General features: G+C 47.2%; 1 protein-coding gene across 1 annotated transcript in view; it reads right to left on the reverse strand.

The window, feature by feature from the left end:
* Positions 1 to 19,766, reverse strand: part of VAX2 (ventral anterior homeobox 2) — a 37,671-nt gene extending 17,905 nt beyond the window's left edge. The window contains exon 1 of the mRNA XM_036748276.1: positions 19,469 to 19,766. Within this exon, the coding sequence (XP_036604171.1) occupies positions 19,469 to 19,766 (298 nt within the window). The remainder of the gene's footprint in view (positions 1 to 19,468) is intronic.
* Positions 19,767 to 20,996: the final 1,230 nt, after the last annotated feature.

Genomic DNA, 20,996 nt, shown 5'->3' on the forward strand with positions numbered 1-20,996 from the left:
AACTTCCTTCTTTTACAGATGAAGAAATTGAGACCCAGAGTTGTTAAGTGAACTTGTCCAAGGTCACATAGATAGTAAGTCTCATAGTTAGAATTTGAATCCAGATCCTCTGACTCTTAGAATCCATACTCTTCCCTATGCCACAAAGCCTCTCGATTCAATTAGATTCATAGGTATTATGAACTCTGAACTATACACAGCACTGCAAGCCTCTGGGATGATGGATGAAGACCTGATGAAAACGATGAAAACTTATACACTTCCTCCCCTCATGAGGATTACAGTCTAAGAGGGAGCAGATACCATGTGAGCCACCCTATGCCTAAAGAGTGCTCATTACTGAATCATTTGCCAGCCAGTAAATGGTGAAGAAAATGTCTGGCCCAGTGGGACAGTCTCAAGATGCATACCCCAGATTCTGTCCTTAGCCCAATCCTGTTTAATATGTTTATGAATTATTTGGATGATGAAATAGAAAGTTCATTTATTGATTCCTCAGATTACAGAAAACCAGAAAAAGTTAGCTAATTCATTAGATGACCAAATCCAAATTTAAAAAGATTCCTTAAAATGCCAGAGCTGGAAAAGCCTTGGGAAATCATCTAATTGGAATATTCCCCTGTAGGATTGATGATGAAGCATACAACATACCTCTTGACAGAGAGGTAAATGGAGTCAAGCTGCATATTGAACATTTTGGGACTATGCATATGTGCTACAAGGAGTCTGTTTTTCTTTTTTCCCCAATGGATGTGTGTGGGGCGGGTGGGTGGTGGTGGAAGAGAGAGACAATTGCTAATTGAAAAAATTCAAATTAAAAATTAAATTATTGTAATTTATAAAGTAAAATAAATTAAAGTGAAATAAAGATATCCTATTCAAAAATAGTTGTAGCAGCTTTTGTGATAGCAGAGAACTGGATAAAAAATGGGTGCCAGTGATTGGGGAATGATTGAATAAATTATGGTATGTGAATATAATGGAAAATTGTGTCACGAGAAATGATGAACATGAAACATTTAGAGAAACTTTGGAAGATACGTATGTAAGACATAGCACAAAATAAGGAAAATTAGAGAACAAGTTACACAATGAGCATAATAATGCAAAGGGAAAAAGCTTCAAAAAGACGCCAGAAGTCTGGCCAACACAGCGGTCACTGTGGTCAGTTGACTAATGAGGAAGCAGGCCTCCTCCTCTTATCAGACAGAGGTGCTCAGGGTGTGGAATGAAGCATGCCCTGTGGGCTATGATCAGTGTGTTGGGGGTCTCTATATCTCTTTGTTACTTGTTATCTCTACTAGGGGGGCGATGATTTGGGAAATCATTGGGGAATGAGCATTTATGTAGTGCCTACCACATGTCAGGCACTGTGCTAAGTGTTTTACAAATATTATCTTATTTGATCTTGACAAAACCAGTCAATCAGTAAACATTTACTAAGTGCCTATTATGTGACAGGCACTGTGCTAAGCATTGTGAGCTAACCATGCTGTTATGATCCCTATTTTACAGTTGAGGAAACTGAGGTGAAAGAGGTTGAGTGACTTGCCCAAGATCAACAGCTAGTAAAAATCTGAGGTTGGATTTGAACTCAGATTTTTCTGACTCCAGGCCCAGTACTCTTTACACTTTTGAAATCTCGATGTCATTGGGAAGTCATGTAAAAAAAAAAGGCATCCAATAACACCTTTAAAAAATAAGTCACTTCAAAGGGGGAGGAACTGTGGGAACAGTGGTCACTAGGCTAAGTGACCTCCAAGGCTCCTTCTAGCTCTAAATTTATGAGTGGTTGATTGAGCCTAGTTAACAGCACAGGCAGGCCTAGAACACGAATCTATTGAGTTCTAGATCAGGTCTCTTCCCACAAGACTCTACAGCTTCTTGAGAATTCTTTCTGACTTCCAGGTTGGTTGGTCCTGTGTCCATTATGCTCCACATCTCTCCTATAGAGCTGGAAGGCGCCTGAGAGGCCTTCTATCTAATCTTATTTGACAGAAAAGGAAACAGGTCTAGAGGGATTTGTTGATTTGTCCAACATCACACAGTAGTAGAATCTGCACTTGAACTCAGCTCCTTTGACTCCGGGTTCGGAGATTAGCCGCCATTTACACCTTCTGTATGCTGCACCAACGTAGCTGTTCCCCCAGTGATTTCCCCCAGTAGAACGCGAGCTTTCTGAGGGCAGGGACCGTCTTTTTGCCGCTCTTTATATCCTCAGCTTGGCACAGTGCCAGGCATATAATAAGTGCTTGATAAATGTTTGAAAACTGACACATTTCCGTGGACATCTCACCTAGGCTGGGATCGAGATGTACTGCGAAGAACTTAAAATGGATTTTTGCTTGTTTTTCCAGCAGGGGGTTGGCTACTCGCTTCTCCCCTCCCCACCCCGGCCCCCAATTTTGAGTCACTAGAAGAAAAGGGCCCGAGAGCACTCCCTCCCGCTCAGGGTTTGCTCTGCGCCTCTGCGGTAGTGAGAATTCTGGCAGGGCACACTTTCTCTTATTCCAATCACATCTTTTCCTCCCTCGCTGTGATTTGCTGGGAGGATTACCAGCTGGTGTAGATGGAGAACACCGACTAAAGCGGCCGAAAAGTCAGGGCGTCGCTTCGCTCTCCCAAACCAACCTTCCAAAGCGATTTCACGCTGAATTTTAGGGTACCCCGAAAGCCTCCAGTGTGCCACCCGTCGGTGGTGGGAAGGAGGGCGAGGAGAAAGGAGATCTATGAAGGGCGGGGGGTGAGGCAGACTGGGAAACGCTCGTCTGACCCGGGGAGTTAGCGGAGCACTGTGTTGGCAAATGGGGAGAGAGGAAGGTGAGGAATCCTCTGCCCGCGCCCCGCCCCCGCCAGCGAACTCTTTATTGGGAGATCGGAAAAGAAAGGAGATCCAATCGCACAGCCCGGGGCTCTGAGCCCTGGTGAACAAGTGCATTCGGAGTGCGGGACTTCGCACCCATGCTCCAACGACTCCCACCTCTGCCTGGAGCCGCTGAAATCAGGTGATGTTTTTTTTCTTGCTTCTCTGTCTCTAGCTGACACCTCGTAATCTCCTCTTGGGACTATTTTTTCGGCAAGGGTGAAAGGAGACCCGGCCTCCCCCGCGACCCGACACGGAACCCTGGTGTCTCCCACCCACGCCACTCCATCCGATTGGGCACTGCAGTCCAAGGAAAGAATAAAGATCGATTAGGACACCCCGAGAAAAGTCCTCGAGCTCCCGGGGAAGCAAGTGTCTGGCCTAGTGCGAGAGGACCTTCTCCCTCACTGACTATCCAGACCCTCTGGGTAGGTACAAGATGGCAGAAATGCATCCCCATGTCTCTGGCCGCGCGTCAATATCTATCATTTCTCTGTGCCTCTCTCAGGCCGAACCTGTGCTTCACCCGTGCGGAAAACTTGCAGTGAGAAAAAGCCTTCCGCGGGTGCAGAGCAGCACCTCATCTACAATTGATAAATTTAGTTGCCTGGAGGAACCGAGACTTTAAATGATTAGAACAGGGCTGCACAGCATGTCAGAAGTCGAATGTGAACCCAGGTCCTCCGAAACCCAAGGCCGGTTCTCTATGAAACAGGCTGCCAGGCTGCCTCGGAGTCGCACCTTTCTCTATAGCCCTATAAAACAGGAGCACTTCATTTGGGGCGCGTGTCTGTACCTACCTACCTAACCCACGTACCCACCTCTCTCCTCCACTCCTCCCCCCTTTCTCTCTCATCCCCGAATGGGAGGCAGTGCTTAGAATGCCAAATCTGGTGCTTTTTTGTTTTGCTTGCCAGTCAAACACTGTGCTTCCACAAGAGCTATTTGGATCTCTATTCAGATTGCTGCCCATATTCAAATATGCCATTTTTATACCAAGTCAAGAATTAAGGTTCTGGCTTTGGAGCCCAGGGCCCCTTCTGAACCCCAACCCCTCTTTTGTATTTCACTGCCAGATAAAATGGTTTTTGCCTGCTTTCATGGCACATCGGGGGATTTTCTATTTTTTGTAATAACCTTATAGAAACTAAAATAATAATGATAATTAACAGTGACTGAGAGGAAATGAAGCATCATAGAAAAGAGCAGCTAGGAGGCCCAGATTCACATTCCGGTTCAGGTTCCAATCCTGCCACTGACACATACTCATTGGAAGCCTGGGAGAGTCACTGAGAACCTCAGTGTCCCCAGGCAACTCTATGGAACGTTAAGATAAGGACAGTGGCCAGCCTGCCTCTACGGAGGGGGTTTCTGTACCAAGAGATCCCCACGTGTGTGAAATCACAGATTCAGACTCTTCTCCATTCCAGTTGCAGAGGGTCTGATCTATGCGTAAAACAACCATAATAAAAGGGATCAATTTTCTATATCGTTAGGAAAGGCAGTTTGGGAGGTAGAAAGAGAACTGACCTCAGGTCCCCTCTGACACATACTGGCTGTGTGACCCTAGTCAAGTCACTTAACCTTTTAGTAGGTTTCAGAAAAGGTACCAACATGCTTTGCTACGGGGAATTTCCTTGCCTGGAAGTTTCCTATATCAGTGATGTCATGGGTCTGGTCCCTATCCCTTTAGTAAGTTATACTTGGGTCTTCTCTCCCGGCTCCCCAAACTCTGGGGGACAGCTCTCTCTTCTGCACGACCTCCACATCACTCTTTTCTTTGCTCAAGTCCTCATTGAGACTTGGAGCTGACTCGGGGCTCCCTGGGCTCCTGAAGGAGATTCCAGAGAAGGGCCATGGGTGGCAGGTCCTCCTTTAAAGCTGCCAATAAAGACTCTCTGGTCCAAGTCTCTGGTCAATGGGTCGGTCTCAGAAATTATTTAATAAAGTCTGAAAGGAGTTTAGGGTTTCTATGGAGAGAATTCCTACACTGATAGACTTACAGATCTCCCTCTATTATACAAGGCGGCTACATACAAGGTGGATAGGGTGCTGTCCCTGGAGTTAGGCAGATCTGAATTCAAATATAGCCTTAGTCATTTACTAGCTGTAGGACCTTGGGCAAATATCTTCACCTCTGTCTGCCTCTGTTTTCTCATCTGTAAAATGGAGTTAAAAATAGTACCAATTCTCAGTGTTGTTTTGAGGATGAATTGAGGTGATTTTTGTAAAATGCTTCAGCTATGGAAATACTAGCTATTATCACTGTATCCAGATATGTATAGCCTTTTCTATATGCACAGATGTAAAGCCATAACTTTCTCTTTCTACATGCTAATATCCATCAACCAACAAGCATTTATTAAGCTTCTACTTCCTCCTAGGGAAAACAAAGCCAAAAAAAGAAAGTGTCCTCATCCTAACGGAACTTGTCATAGTGTTAAGAACTGTCAACACATTTAATTAAATACAAGTTCAGAAGACTTCTACACCCCTCCAAATGCACACTGAACCTATACACACCAAAACCTATAGCATCTAAAATTTTTAAAAGAAAAGTTAATTAAATATGAAATAGAAACAAAGTAATTTGGATGGGGACTGTAGCAACTTGGGGCAGGAGGAGCTGGTGGTGCTTGAGCTGAGTTTCGAAGGAAGATAGAGATGCTAAGAGGAGTGAGTACATTTCAGGAACAGGGGACAGCCTGTACAAAGATAGGGAGACAGGAATGCCAAACTGAGGAGATCGATTAAATTGGACTCTAGAGGTGATAGAAGCGAGCAGGATCTAGGTCTACAACTCGCTCTGACCCACCATGGATCCACCTCAAAGGTGGATGATTTATGGGAGGGTACAGACAACAGTCCAACCTGATGAGGTCAAGAATGGTCTGTCATCTGCTTCATTAATGGGATTACCCACATCAGTGAAACCAAGCATCTACTTGGATAAAAGCTCCAACTAAATATAAACTCCATTGGAGGAAGGACAGTCTGTATACTCCAGAGTTGAACACAGTTCTAGACCTACAGCAGGGGCTTAATCAATCCTTGTTGACTGAGTCATCGATTATTACATATTTTCAACTCTTTAAGAAGGATCCCAGCTTTTGTCCTCATAGGTCCTCCTTCCCCCACACAGTTTGAAGAGCAGCCCAACATACTTTTGCCTTCCAGAACAGCAGTGAGCCCTCCCCCTGCCCTCGTCCCCCAACAAAAAATCCACTAGCTTGCACTCAACCTGGGAAGAGCCTCTCCACCTTTAGTTGGATGATCCTGAGACAACAGATGCACGGCCCATCATGCCCTTCCATCCTAAGCCTTTCCAGCTTTCCTGTGAAGGACTGGACTCCACGGTGCAGCCATCCATAACCCAGGCTTACCTCTACCACGGCATAACAAGGGAGAGGAAGAGGTCAGCTGGGAAGAAGGAACTGTGGCTCAGCAGACAGAGGGTTGGTCTCAATCAGTAAGAGAATTGTTATTGTTGTGACTGTCTCTTTGGCATTCCGTTTGGGTTTTCTTGGCAAAGATAGTGGCATGGTTTGCCATTTCCTTTTCCAGCTCGTTTTACAGATGAGAAAACTGAAGCAAAGATGGTTAAGTGACTTGTCCAGGGTCACACAGTTAGTGAGTTTCTGAGGCCACATTCAAACTCAGGTCTTTTTGACTCCAGGTCCTGTGCTCTTTTCACTTCGACACTCCCCCAGTAAGAGAGAGACTTAGGTTCAAATCCTGGTACTGGCAATATGGCCTGCAAAGCATTTAACTTTTCACTGCCCCTGCTGGGGAAGTCTTCCATCAGGGTACAGGAGATAAACATGTCTTTAGCTTCACCATTTCTAAAAATTATATCATAGATCTAGAGCGGGAAGGGTCTTCTAATCCAACTCCTTTGACATTACAGATAAAGAAACTCAGGCCCAGGGAAATGAAGCCATTTGCCCAACATCACACAGGTTGGGCATTTGCTAAAATAATTTATTTTCTCTAAGTGCAATAATAAACACACATATGCACAACTCACATATACAAAAGTGTGCAGGAGCCTATGGTATAGCATATATAATTACATATACTATGTATGTCACATAGGCATACTTTAACACATTATAGCAGCTTATTACATCTGTATTATTATTCCTGTATGGTGTATGTATTACACATAGGACACAGATATGCCCAGGACTGTATGGCAGTGGCTGCCCCACATCTTTGACAGGATTCTCTCCTTGAGGCCACACGCATGACGGAATCCCAAATGATGTCCGAAGAATCACATTTTGGGGGCGCTTAAAGGGCAAGGCAGACTTGGCCGACTCTGAATGGTGTGAGAAAGCTTCACCGAAGGCATATTTGATAAGGACAGGAAGGCAGCGGTCCTGGGGTAAGGACAAGGACGTGGAATGGGCAGCTAGGGGCAGGTGCCACGCTTCCAGGGCTTGGGCTGGAGGGCGGAGATCTCCCTCGAAGATCGTTTGAGGGTCATGGGCAGAGAGCTTGCTAGCTCTACTGCGGGAGGGCGGGTCCACCCGGACGAGAACAGGGGGCTGTGTGGTAGGTTCTACACATCTACCGGGCTACAGAGAGACCTGGGAGGTTTACCAAGCGTTACATCAGCCTATCGGACTCCCTTTATGATCACCATTTCACGGGTGAGGCAGCTGAGTCTCCGAAGGTGAAACGTTGCTCAGGGTCACACTATTTAGCTATAAACGTTAGCTGCAGGATACGCACATAGGTGTAGTCTGACTGCCGGTTCCCCACTCTCGCTACGGGGAGGGGTGATGCTCAAACACCGCTCCCTAGACACTGGGTACTCAAGGCATCTAACAGAGACCTACAAGCGCCTCCTCTTCTAGTCAGTGACTTCTAGAGACTTGGCCAGGGAAGGATAAGGCAGGCAATGACAGCCCCACGACGTGTGGGCACCAGCTCAGCAAGCACGCGGTTAAGGCCGCGCGGGTGGGTGGTCTCTGTGGGCAGGCGGGTCGGGTGGTGGTTATGGAACCCTCCCGAGCCCAGGAGGACAGCGGGGGAGCCCACTGCTGTCCCCCTCGAACCCCGGGCCCATCTGCGGGCCGCTTCCGGGGCCCAGCTCCTTCGGACTGGCACGGTCGCGGGCTGTGCCAGCCAGACTCCCCCTCCCGCCGCCGCCGCGGGCGCCGCCGTTTCCATACCTGTCAAGAGGCTCAGTAAACATGTTTCCCGCTCGGGAGACAGCGTGTCATTATTACGCGCGTGAGCCTGGCATTATCCGCCCCGCCCGCGCCACCCCTCCCCGCCAGCAGCCGGAGCTCGGCGGAGGCGGAGGAGGGGAGAGGGGAGCAGACCTAGCCTGGCCCAGTCAGCCCTGGCCTCCGGCCCAGGAGCGCCCAGCTGGGCCGAACTGGGGCACGAGCCGAGGCCTCCTCTGCCTCACATCCCCCGGGGCTGTTATAGATTACCCGGATGCTTGTTATCCGATACAATGCACAACCATGAGGCATGGGTGATGCGGGACCAGACACACGCGTATGCCCGTGGCAGTGAGATGGGGTGTATGTGTGCGTGAGTGTTTGAGAGGCTTGTGTGCGTGCACGCTTGAATCGTATGTGTATGTATGATGTGTGTGGTACGGGTGTGCATGGCGTGTGCTCTTGTGATCCGTAGATTAGTGTGAGGCAAACGTGCATGCGTGCGCTATTTGCGGGGCTTGGCATGTGTTGTGCAGGTGTGTGTTTAACACGTGTTATGCAAGTGTGTACTTGTGCGACGCGCGAGCATAAGTGTGTTTGTGTATATTTGTGTATCTCTCAGGAAAGCAAGAGGCGGCGGGAGAGAAGACACAGCCGGGGCAGACGTCAGATTGTCACTGGAGATAAAAACTGAGGTCTGTGGCCACCTTTAGCCGGGCTGCTGAGGGGGCTCTGGGCAGATGAACCTACGGAGAACAGCCGACGTGCCTGGACCAGCGAGCGGGACACACTGTCCTTAGGGACGCTTTAGGCTAGAGGCTGGGAAGGGGTGGGGGGGGTGGGGGAGGACGCTAAGTAGGATTCCGTTAAAAAAAAAATTAGGGCGCACGCACATACACCCATACACACACACACACGCACACATGCACACACGCACACACTCACACATACAAGCACATTCACAGCCACAGAGAAAGAGACAGATAAAAAGACAAAGAATGAGGAAAGAGGGCCGAGACAGAGAAGCTGAAGGTCGGTAGTCCTAGGCTTGCGTTCTTAAGAGACGCTTTGACGTCAACAAATATCACCCGATATCCGGAGGCTGCCCAGCAGCTGCTACGGATTTAAGGCAAAACAAATAAACAAATACCCCGCCCTCCACCCCCGCCCCCCTCCCATAAAACAATAGAAAACAAAAACAAAAGGAATCTACAAACCGAGCCTGCATTTATTGAGGGGATGGGGGGAGGGGGTGGGGAGCCGCGGGGATTCCTTTGTGTGTGATTGTGTGCATGTGCAAGTGAGACGTTTGTATGTGAGGGCATTTAATGTGTATTTTGTGTGAATTTGAATATGCATGTAAGAGGGTGGGCTATATGTCTGCCCGCTTTTGTGTACGTATGTTTGTGTTTAGGTTCTGAGAGGATATTCTGTGGGTGAGTGTATGTGGACTTAGCTTTGTCCAAGATTGTACGTGCTTGAGTACGGGGGTGTATTTGACTGTGTATGTTGTATGATGAGGCTATGCTGTGAGTGCCCGAAGGCATGTTCAAATGTGTTTCTGCTAGTGTTTATATGTGTCTGTGTTTATGTAGGAGAATATATTCTGTGGATAGGTGTATGCGTGAATGTCTGCCCGTTAGTGTGGGTGGGAATATGCATTTGATTACATATGTGAGAACACTCTGTGGGTATTTGTATTTGAGTTTGAGAATGTAACGATTTCATGAGGGTGTGTGACATGATGGGGCCCCTATCTCTATCCAAATAGAGGTTCTGTTTGTTTGGCCCTCCAATAGCCCAACTCTCAGCTCCAATGGCATTAGTAACCAAAAGGTTAGATCTAAGTGGCTGGGAGGCCTCCTTCTTTCCCAGCTACCTCCTGGAAGACTGCTGGGATCATCATCATCATCATCTCCACCACCACCATCCTCCTCCTCCTCCTCCTAAAAATTAAAGCTCCCTAATTTCTAATTCCCCCCTCTCACCCCAATGAGGGGAATCCAAGGATCAAATTCATGCCTATTGTCTCTAGATGCCAGAGCTGGGGGACAGGAGAACCATTGGGAGTGGGGAGGAGCTCAGGTAAGAGGGGTACTCTACCAACTTTTAGAGGTGCTATTCTACCATGTGGCTGCAGGGACTGAGAAATGGAGCCAGATTTGGGGGTGGGGAGGTGCTTTCTGCCACAGAAAGGCGACTGATCATTATAGCCCCTCCAAGTCCTCACTCCTTACTTGGCAGCAGGACTTTCTCTGAGGCTTCCCCTCCCCAACTCTTAAACTCTCTGTAAATTACCTATTTTTCCTTTAAAAAAAAAATCCAGTATCTGGGCAGCTTGGGGGAAGGTGCACAATCAAGGATTGGCTGTGGATTTAGGATCATTTAAAAATAAACAAATCTTCCTTCCCATCCCCCCCCACCTTCCCTGGAAAAGGGTGGGGGGGTGTGATGTGCATGTCTGATATGAATCTGTGAAATTTGTGATTTGTAGGCATTATGTGAGTACGTGTAACTGGGTGCTGTGTGTGTGAGGGTGAGATATGGGTGATGTGCATGTGTGTGTTCTCTCTGTGCACCACCATTTTGTTGGGGGAGGGGAGAGATGCAGCAAAATGGTGTCCCCTTTTTTCCTCTGAGCTTGCCGTTCCTGTGGCCCATTTGCCTTATTTGAAGATCTGCTGGGAGGAGACCAAGAATGATCTTTCCAATCTTAGCTCTTCTCCTTGGGCCTCGGCCTCATCTTGCCTCTTCTCTACAAGAGTCAATCTTAGTCTCTGAGGGTGTGTGTGTGTGTGTGTGTGTGTGTGTGTGTGTGTGTTAAGAAGTGAGGGGAGGGAGGGGCAGAATATTTGGGTGAGTTTCTGGGGGCACACTTACTGACCTAAAATGCCCTTATGTGCTAATTTCTTGGGAAAATGAAGGGTCTCAGACCCCTTTACCCACCCTCTAGGCTTTGGAGGAGCCCTCCTAGAGAGGAGTGGGGATGTCCCATGCAGCCCCTTCTCTCCAGTAGGCTCAGTTCGCCCTAGAGCATCTGGAGGATTGCCAGGGGATGGCACTTTCCCTGATACAGGCCTGATGGTAAAGAGTGAGCTTGGGACTGGTTTAAAAGACTCCACAGTAACTTTAGAGAATGAGGTGCTCAGGGGAATAGTACCAGAGTGCTGTTATGCCTCATCTAGACTTCATTCCTTTAGAATCCTGCCAAGGCTTTGAAGAATCCAAAGATACATGCAGAATAGTTCCTAAGCTAAACCAGGTCTGAGACTTTCTGTATTGCGAACTGGTCAATCATGGGAATGTGCACACCTTTGGAAGGTCTAGGATGCTGACTAATCCATGGTCCTCCCAGAGTCCTTGGGTTGTTTTAAAAACCAATGATGTCTCGCCTTCCAAACGGCAGTACTTAGGTATAAGTTGTGAAAGAAACAGCCCTGAGAAGAGCAAGTTTCGAGAACCTAACTTCCTTTCACCCCAAACACTGCCTTTTGTCCTGCTGAGCCCAGTGCAGAATTTACAATCTCTATGGAAGCCCCACTCCCCCATTGTCCCAGGATATGAAATAATAAGAGTATAGTTAGACAGCCTGTAATGGATCTGTCTGTCTCCAGTCTGAGGAATCGCTTTTAGTGTAAGGTGTAGTAGATTTCTATCCAAATCTCGATAATATAATCATGCAGTAGGATCTTAGCAACTAATCACTACTAATAAGGAACTTGCAAATTAAAACAAATTTGAGGTTCCACGTAGTACCTATTAGATCATCAAAGATTATGATAAAGGGAAATAATATATTAGAGAGGCTTCAAGAGGGCAGTGGTCCAGGTAGTCTAGAAAGCAATTTGGTACTCTACCCAAGAAGTCACTAAACTGTTCAGACCTGTTGACCATATTATCAATACCACTAGTAGACATAGACCCCAAAGAGAGAGAGAAGGCAAAGGGAAAGGACTCACATGCACAAACATATTTATACCAACACTTTTCATTGTAGCAAGAAACTGGAAACTAAGGCAGGGCTTGTTAATTTTAGAACAGCTGTACAAATAAGATAGAATGTAGGAATATGATGGAATATTATTGTGCCATAAGAAATGAAGAAAAGAGTGGCTTAAGAGAAATTTGAAGATTTATGAATGATTATGTATAAATGGATGCAGAGTGAAGTAAACAGAACCAGTAGAACAATGTGTATAGTGACTACAATATTGTAAAGAAAAACAACTTTGAAAGCCACTGGAGTCTAAAGTTTGTGATTAATTCGATGACTAAAGACTCAGAAGACTGATGATGAGGCAAACTACCCACCTAGAGATAGAGATGATAGTCACGAGGTATGGAATTTCATACACACACATACACATTTGTCATTGTGTAAATTTGTTTTACTTAAATATGCTTATTTGACACCAAAGAATGTTTTTTTGACATTGAGGGAATTTGGGGCAAATGTGGATGAGTGATATTAGTGTTTGTCAAGTGCAGAATAACAAAAAATTATTAAAAAAATAAGGATAAGGTCCTTGTTAAGATAAGACCATGTTATATGCACAGATTACTAAATATATTACCAGCCAATCAAGCATGTATAAAGGTCCAGGTGAGGTGCAAAATGCTGGGGGTGCCAAAAAAGACAAGAGCAGTTTCCAATTTCAAAGATCATAATACACTCTAATGAACATGTAAACAACATGTAAACAAGTAGGCACATGACATGATATAAACAGAATTGAAGGAAGGCAATCCGAGAAAAGAAGGCATTGTATGAAAGGGTTTTAACCTAAAGCCTGTGACTAGATTTCTGGGGATCTGTGAACTTGACTGGGAAAAAAAATACATTTTCATTTCAATAAATTAGTTTCCATTCTAATCCTGTATACTTTATTTTATGTATTTAAAAACCATCTTCTAAGAAGGGGTCCATAGGCTTCACCAGACTGCCAAACTCAGTCCCAAGACTGCCAAAACCTAATCTTCCTAATTTTCCCATTTCTGTCTAGGGCACCACCATCCTTCCAATCATCCACCCAGGCTCTCAACCCACAAGTCAAGCTCAATTCTTCCTTCTTCCTTGTCCCATTCATCTAACCATTAGCCAAGTCTTGTTAATTCTATCATTCTGATGCTCCTCTCTTCCATCACCTTATGTCCCCTCACTCAGGTCAACACTCTCAGGCCAAAAGTACCTATGGTCTGGATTACTGCAATAGCTTCCTAATCAGACTCTGCTTCCAGTCTCTCCCTACTCTGAGCCATCCTCCACACAACTGCCAAAATGATTTTCCTAATGCACTGGTCGGACCATGGCATTCCCCTGCTCGATAGGTTATAGTCTGCCTTTCCTGGTTTATTACCAAATAAATCCTCAAACTGAGGATTGGCATTCCTCTCATAGGAATCCCATCTCCCAGCCATCTCTCTCTCCCTCTCCCTCTCCCTCTCTCCCCCCTCTCCCTCCCTCCCCCTCTCTCTTTCTCTCTCTCTCCCCTCTTCTTTCTTTCTCCTTCTTTTTTTTTCTCTCTCTCTCCTCCCCCCTGCCTCTCTCTCACATACGCACATACACACGCACACATTTCCTGTATCTAGAAAGTGCTCAGTTCTCAATTCTGCCTCTTAGAACCACAAGTTTCCTTCAAAGCCCAACTTCAGCTTCACTTCCTTCATGGAGTCTTTCCTGATCTCTTCCCATCCCTCTCCCTCCCCCATTTACTAGTACCTTCCCCATCTTGTATTTACTTGGTTTTAACTTGTATTTACTTTGTTTATTGTTTATATTTATTTGTAGGTTTATGTCGTATTTCCCCTCTCCCCAGGAATATAAGCTTTTGGAGGAAATGAACTGTTTTCACCCCCCCCTTTTTGGGGGTTATCTCTAGCTCCAGTACTTAGCACACTGCCTGGCACCCAGTAGCAGCTTAATACATCTTTTTGGTTGTTTGATTCCAGTCCTAGATTTATCAACCTGTGATGTCACTGTCTGGTTTGATGGAGGGAGTTCTCCCATGGAGAGGTCCCCAACCTGAGGAAATCATAGCTATCTTTTTAAGGATTTTTAGAAGAGGGATCTGAGTAGAATGAGATGATTTTCTACATAGTAGGCACTTAATAATTTTTTAAGTGAAGGAGTATATGGATTATGGAGAGAGTACTCCACGGATAAAATCAGAGATCCTTCTAAGGATCCTGGCAGACATGTAGATGTCTTTTTTCAAAGATCCCTAATTTAATCCATGTAGGTCATCCTTTCATGCATCCAGGTGATCCTCCTGGGTAATCCACCTTGATCTATCTATTCTTGAGTTTAGCCAGTTTGATGCCCTGATAATAGACACAGTCCATCACTAGGTCCCTACTCAAATGAAGGCTTCCAGCCTGGTATAACATCCCTGAACTACTTCTTTGCTGGCACAGCTATCTCAAAACACCTCTCCTCTCCTTGAGGCCACTGGAGGTCATTGGAGGAGGAAGTGAATGGACGTAAGCACTTTATAAAAATTTAAGGCACTATATAAATGTCTCCTATTTTCCTGTCTTTATTTCCCATAATATAAATTATATGACACATAACTATATGTGTCTTTAGAGACACGATGGCAATATGGCATAGAGGAGAGAGAAGTGGCCTCAGAAGCTGATGCTGGCTGTATGACCCTGGGCAAGTCACTTAACTCTCATAGCTCACATAACTTTCTAAGACTTTAAATTGTAGAGAAAGTGCTGACCCACCACAGATCCAGTTACTGAATGTAATATGTGCTCAGATATCTTGATGGGTATATATTTAATTGTGCTATATAGACATGCATATTTACATCATTTTGTAATGGACAGAGAACTACCCACAGAGCCTAAATGTGCATTTGATAAATATTGGGTATGGGACCCTGGGCAAGTCACTTAATCAGGCAACTTTAATAACATATGTTTCAGATCTTTTTATAATAATAACAACAGCTAGCATTTATACAGCAACAACTAGCTAGGTACTGTGCTGTGGACTTTGCAAATGCCATCTCATTTGATCCTTACAACAACCATGAGAGGGAGGGGCTGTTATGATCATCTCTATTTTTCAGACCAGAAAGCAGGTTAAGTGATTTTCCCAAGGTCACACTGCTAGTAAGTTTGCAGCTAAATTTGAACTCAGCTCCTCTTGATTCTAGGCAGGTGTGCTATCCATTGTGCTTCCAGAGCAGCAGCACAATTTAAGATAATAAAGTCACCCCATGCAACTCTAAGATAAATTGTAGAGCAGGTGTTGATTTATAATTGGTAAGACCTTTCTTACCAGGAAATTCCTATACTAATGAAATAACAAACAAAAATATCATATACACGATGCTTTCTTAGAGCTCTGTGTTCTTGATATGTGAATACACACACACATATATACACACATATATATATTTAGATCTCTAGATGCACTGTGGTGTTTGTATACTTGTAAATATTGTGCATAGACACATTAAAGCATGCATCTCTGTACACAGGAATATTGTTTAGATATGTGCCCTATCTGTCTTTCTATGTACTCTCCAGGGTTTGTGGGGCCCCTACACAGCTCAATGGAATTCTGATTGTCTCGTTAATATTCATCTTCTGCTGCTTATTTCTGGGAAAAGACCTGAATTCTTCCAAAGGACAGCTCCTCTCTTTCTTCTTGCTGCCTTTGTCCCTCTGGATGAACCCACACTAACTCATGTTTACGAAGGGCCACATTCACTCACATGTGACTGCCCACAAGCAACATGTCTGTGGGTGCCTGCGAAGGCATGAAGGCCTGTGAATTGCCGTGAAGCCTGTGAAATGCAATTGCTTAAGAAGGCAGCTTGGGTCCATTTGAGGTTTATGCATCAGCCTCCCAGAATTGAACCAGATCTAACCCCACCCTATTACCCTGGGGCTCAATGCTGGTAATCTGCAGTCCTGAGCTGAAGGAATGAAACTTTTGCCACCCACCTCAGCAGGTACCTCTGGCCACAGAAACAACAGCCCCTTGGAGTAAGACTGGCTGAACTCTAGGCTTTCTCCATTGAGATTTTGTTTGTGGGAGGACAGTAAGGGAGAAAGAGAGATATTTAAGGATTACCTGATTCTGGGGCTGTCTTATTTCTATCCACCTATCATTTCCTCTATGGTCTTTGGGTCACACTATATCTCCCTCCTTCCCTTGCACTCCCCACGAGTAAGGCCTTTTATGTCTATCCATCCATCTAGCTATTTGTCCACCTATCCACAAATCCATCTCTCTCTCTCTCTCTCTCTCTCTATCTCTTTCTCTCTATCTCTTTCTCTCTCTCTCCCCCCCTATCTATCAATCCATTCACCTGGCCTATGGCTATGGAGCCATCCATCTTTATTTATCTACCCACCCATTTTAGTTTTCTTATTACAACCAACCAACTTATTACTCTCTCCAGATTATCTTTCTGTCCACCCATCTCTCCATCTTTATCTCCAGTCTAATCTCCCTGGCTCCCATATCAAAGGCAGCAGGTAGCAGCAGATTGGGGAGATTGCAGCTTTGTTAGTTGTCGGAGAATTGATCATTGGGGCTTTTCCCGCATTTTCCGAAATGGGATGTGTTAATACTAAGTATGAGTAGAAAATTTAGGAAAATCCCATGTATAGGATGCATTTCATTATTTTAAAATAAATATGAATGTAAACTATCGCTAGGCGCATTTCCTCTAAGATCTAAAAGAGAGCAACTCTTTCCTACCTCTGAGTAAATTCAGGCATTGTATCTAAATTTAGGCTAGACACGCAGATTCTGAGGTACACATCCCCACGCATCTTATTTCTTCCCCACCCGCCTTCTCGCCGCCCCCTTCTCCAGATCCCCAGGTCTGTTTGTGCAAATATGTAGGTGGCCGAGGATTTCATTTAAGCAGTCCACGTCCCGTTTGGGGCAAACATCGTAGGGCAGGCTGGCATGGTTTTCTCCCTAGGGCTTCAACCTGCACACAATTCGGTCCAAGCCACTCCCAATTCTCCACCCGTCCCCTTAACCTATCCTACTTGTGAGACTCACAGCCTAGGCACGGATAGGCCTCAAGGAGTTAGGGTCAGTTGGGGGAAAGGAGAAGCAAGAAAATAAACAGTCAGGGACGGATGTTCAGAAGAGGCCCTGGAGCCTTCCAGGGAAATCCAGGCATCCGAGATCAGGAGCTAGCACTTCATCAGGGAGGGAGAGGATGAAGAGTAGAAATATGAATAGAAGATAAAGAGGGAGAAGAGAAAGAGAAAATAAAAACAAGAGTGGAGGAAATTAAAGAGAAGAGAAAAAGTAAAGAAACAGCAGAGAAGAGAAAATAGAAGGAAAAAAGGAATGGAAGGAAGGAAATGATTAGAAAGAGAGAGCGGAAAAGTCCAACAGAAAAGAGACAGAGAGAAAAGACAGTCAGGTCTGGCACAGATGGTGCAGATAAGAGACAGGGTCCGTAAGAGCCGAAATTTCATTCGGAAACGGTTGTTTGGGAGGGTTTTTTTTTTCTTAGTCGAATAAAGAAGGGTCTGGCCGATAGGACTTCATCAGGTGTTAAAAGGGGTGAGAAAAGGTCTTTACACTTGTTTCTGCTCGGCTCTACTTCTCCCACCTTCGGCTCTTAAGCTAACTGTGCTTCTCCCACCCCCCACCCCCGCCTGGGAGGAGCACCCGAGCGGCTTCCATTGCTGGGCTCGGAGGGAGTGGGAGGGTGAGATTCGCCCAAAAATGTTGGGGGGAGGGTTTGGGCCATTGCATGGACTTTTTCGCTTTCGACCCCGGATTGGGGGATAAGAGGAAGGGCCAGAGAAAGAGAGAAAGAGTGGGAAAGGATGGAGAGACAGAGACCGAGATACAGTGGGGAAGGAGGGGAGAGGAAAGGAAAAGAAACAGGGAATCGAGGAGATGTGAGATGAAGACAAGGAGGAAGGAGACCGAAAGAAAGAAAGAAAAAAAGGAAGGAAAGAGAGAAGAGGCGCAAAGAAGAATTAAAAGTGGGAGAAAGAGCGGCTGAAGAGAGCGAGCCAGGAGGAGTCAATCGGAAAGGGAAGAATGAGAGTGGTTTTTTGAGTTGTTTTATTTTTGCTCAAGTTGGTACCTCTAGCTACAACCAAAATCCCCCGCGGCCTGAGGACTGAGTGGGCCTGGGCTCTGGAAGCCGAGCCCAAGCCTCTACCCGAGCTGGGGTCCCAGCCACTGTAGATTTAAGACCCGGCAGGCCTGGGAGAGGAGGGAGGCTGTGGGTTGGGGAATGGGGTGGAGTATGTGTGTTGGGCGGGGGAGGGGGGTTTAGTGCACATTTTTTCCCCTTTCTCAATCTAAGTAGCTGCAGTCCCTTCCTCTCTCCCCACGGCTCCAAACCCCTCTAGTGATGCTTGCGTGACGCTCTTCCTCCGCGACAACCCCGGCGGGGTGCGTGTGCGTGTGTGCGCGCCTGTGTGTTTGTGTGTGTGCGCGTGTGTGCGTGCGTGCGTGTGTGTGTGTGTGTGTGTGTGTGAGAAAGAGAGAGAGGAGAAGAGAGTAAAGATTCCTCCGTCACAATAACCCCAGCAGTCTGGGTCTCCCAGCTTCCTAAGCAGTGAGCTCAGGGCCAGGGGAGGGGGTGGACTTTGACAGTGGGAGGAAACAGTCAGCATCTCTGAAAGCTCTCAACCGCTAGCCCTCGTACCCCGACACTCCAGGGAGAGCAGAGAAGACGGGGGGCAAACTAGGGATTGGGGGGGCCCTGGACATCCACTTCTTGTTAGACTCCCCTCTATCTGATCCTGGAGCGACCTCAGTATCGAGGCAGTGGGGCTGAGAGGGATTTGTGGGGCATATCAGAGGGCTTTGGAGGCAGGGTCAGAAGAGCTGTGATGATAAGGGATGAGGAGAGACCGGGCCGGGTTTAGAGAGGCTTACAGGGTTAGCCGGGAGAGGTTTAGAGGGTTAGTGGGAAGAGCCAGAAGGCCTGGGTGAATTTGAAAAAGACCATGTAGAGTTTGGGGAGGGTGAGAAGGTTGGTAGGATGGCGAGGGGGTGAGCAGATGAGAGACGGTTGGCAGGAGAAACCTTTAGGGGCTAGTGTAACCAAAGCGAGGAGAGGCGGTGGAGGGTTGGGTAGGGTTAGGGGATTAAAGAAGGTGAAAAGGCTGGTCTGGGTTGGACCAAGAGAACGCCTCCGGGTCAGAGAGTTATAGGGTGCGCCGGCTTTCTAGACTTGGGGTGATGAGAGGTGGGGAAAGAAAGTGGCAAATTTGAGGAGAGTTAGAGTAGATTAGAGGGTGTTATGGGAAGGGTCGATAATGTGGGGATAGGAGAAAGAGTTGAGGTGGAGGGGCTTCAGAGGTTCAAGGTTATTAATCAGTAGAAGGGGTTGAGAGCGGGGACTGCATGGGATGAGGAGAGAACGTAGAGGGTTTGGGAGCAGGGGAGCTGTGAATCTATCTCTCCTCTTACCTCGGACAAGGATCCGGCGACAATAATCCGCTTCGTTGGCTCCCGCCTGGCGCTCGCTCTCAGTGCAGGTTGCCTTAGATCCGGCTGGAGGGCTGGTGGCCGAGGTTCCCGCTACGTCCTTGAGCCCGCGGCTACCGCCTTCTCCTCCTCCTCCTCCTCCTCCTCCTGACCCGCCACAGGCCCAGTCTCCGGCGCGTCCTGAGCTCCCCAGCTCCGCCCGGTTCCCCAGCTCCCGCATTCGCTCGGCTGCCGCCAACCCAATGGGGCCGCATCCCTGCTCAGCTCCTCCATCGCCCATGCCGACGGCAGCAGCCGCCGCAGCTGGTGCTAGCATACAGCGAGAGAAGATCCCCGCCCCCTCTTCCTCCCCACCCCCGCCGGCACCTCCCCTCGGCTCCTCCTCCGCCTCTCTCCCCACTAGCAGATCCAGGAGGGAGGGGCTGCTGACAAGCCCAGAGACTCCGGTCTTCGCTCTTAGAGCGCCCGCCGTTCTGCTCCCGGACCGGGTGGGAGGGGTCTGGCAGGCGCATTTGAAGCTGGGGAGGGGGGAGCCGGGGACGGAGGGACCGGAGGAGAAGTCTGGGGAAAGTATGGTGGGAAAATGGAGATCAGACCGGGGCGGGGGGCGAGGACATAGGGCGGCGAAACCGGGAGGGGAGACGGGGACGCTAGGCACCGGAGATAGGGCTGGAGGTCAAGCACCGGAGCAGGGAATGGTCCAGGAGTGGGAGAGTGTTATTTAATTTTAAAAAAGTAGGGGGATGGTAAGAGGCCTCTCCACCCCAAGCCACGGCCTTTCTTTCCCAAGAAGGTGGAGTCCAGCCTCTGCAAGAGGAAAAGTAAACATTTAGGGGGATGGAATACTCCTCTACCCTCGAGAAGTCTGAGATTTCGGAGACAGCCTGCACTTTGCAAGTTCGCCTCACCCTCCCGTAATGGTGTTTTTTTGTTTTGTTTTGTTTTGATCTCCACCGTCCAACTAAGGGGCTCAAGCTGCCCACTTTGGGCCTGGAGCCCGCCAGTGCCATCCCTAGGGCCTCACAGAGGCGTTGGGTTTGGTCCGGTCCAAGATCAAGAGCTTGAATGTTGGGGGGAGGGCAGAGGTGGGGGAGGAGAGAGACACACACAGCCCATCAGAGATACAGAGAGATGCCGTGTGTGTGTGTGTGTGTGTGTGTGTGTGCAGGAACAGGAAGGGAGGGAAAAGAATGGGAAGGAACGAACATAAGTTGGGTCCATAAGACAGAGTTCCGGAGAAAGGGTGAATAGAGAGGGGGAAAAAGGTAGAGGGGGAGAGGAAAAGGGGACAAAGAGCAGGGACAAAAGAGAAGAAGGGACAAAGAGAAGAAGAAAAAAAGAAATCTTAGTAGTAATAAAAGGTGTCACTCCTTGCCTCCCCCCTCCCCCTTGGAGAAAAGGAGATGGGGGTGAAGAAAAGAAAAGGAAAGAAAAGAAAAGGAGGTATTCATGAATGTTGAGCCTCCAGCTGCCTGGTTTCCTTTACCTCTGCCCTCGTGCTTTAGACTTA

The sequence above is a fragment of the Trichosurus vulpecula genome, chromosome 3 (assembly GCF_011100635.1).
Source record: "Trichosurus vulpecula isolate mTriVul1 chromosome 3, mTriVul1.pri, whole genome shotgun sequence".
In the NCBI taxonomy this organism is placed as follows: Eukaryota; Metazoa; Chordata; class Mammalia; order Diprotodontia; family Phalangeridae; genus Trichosurus; species Trichosurus vulpecula.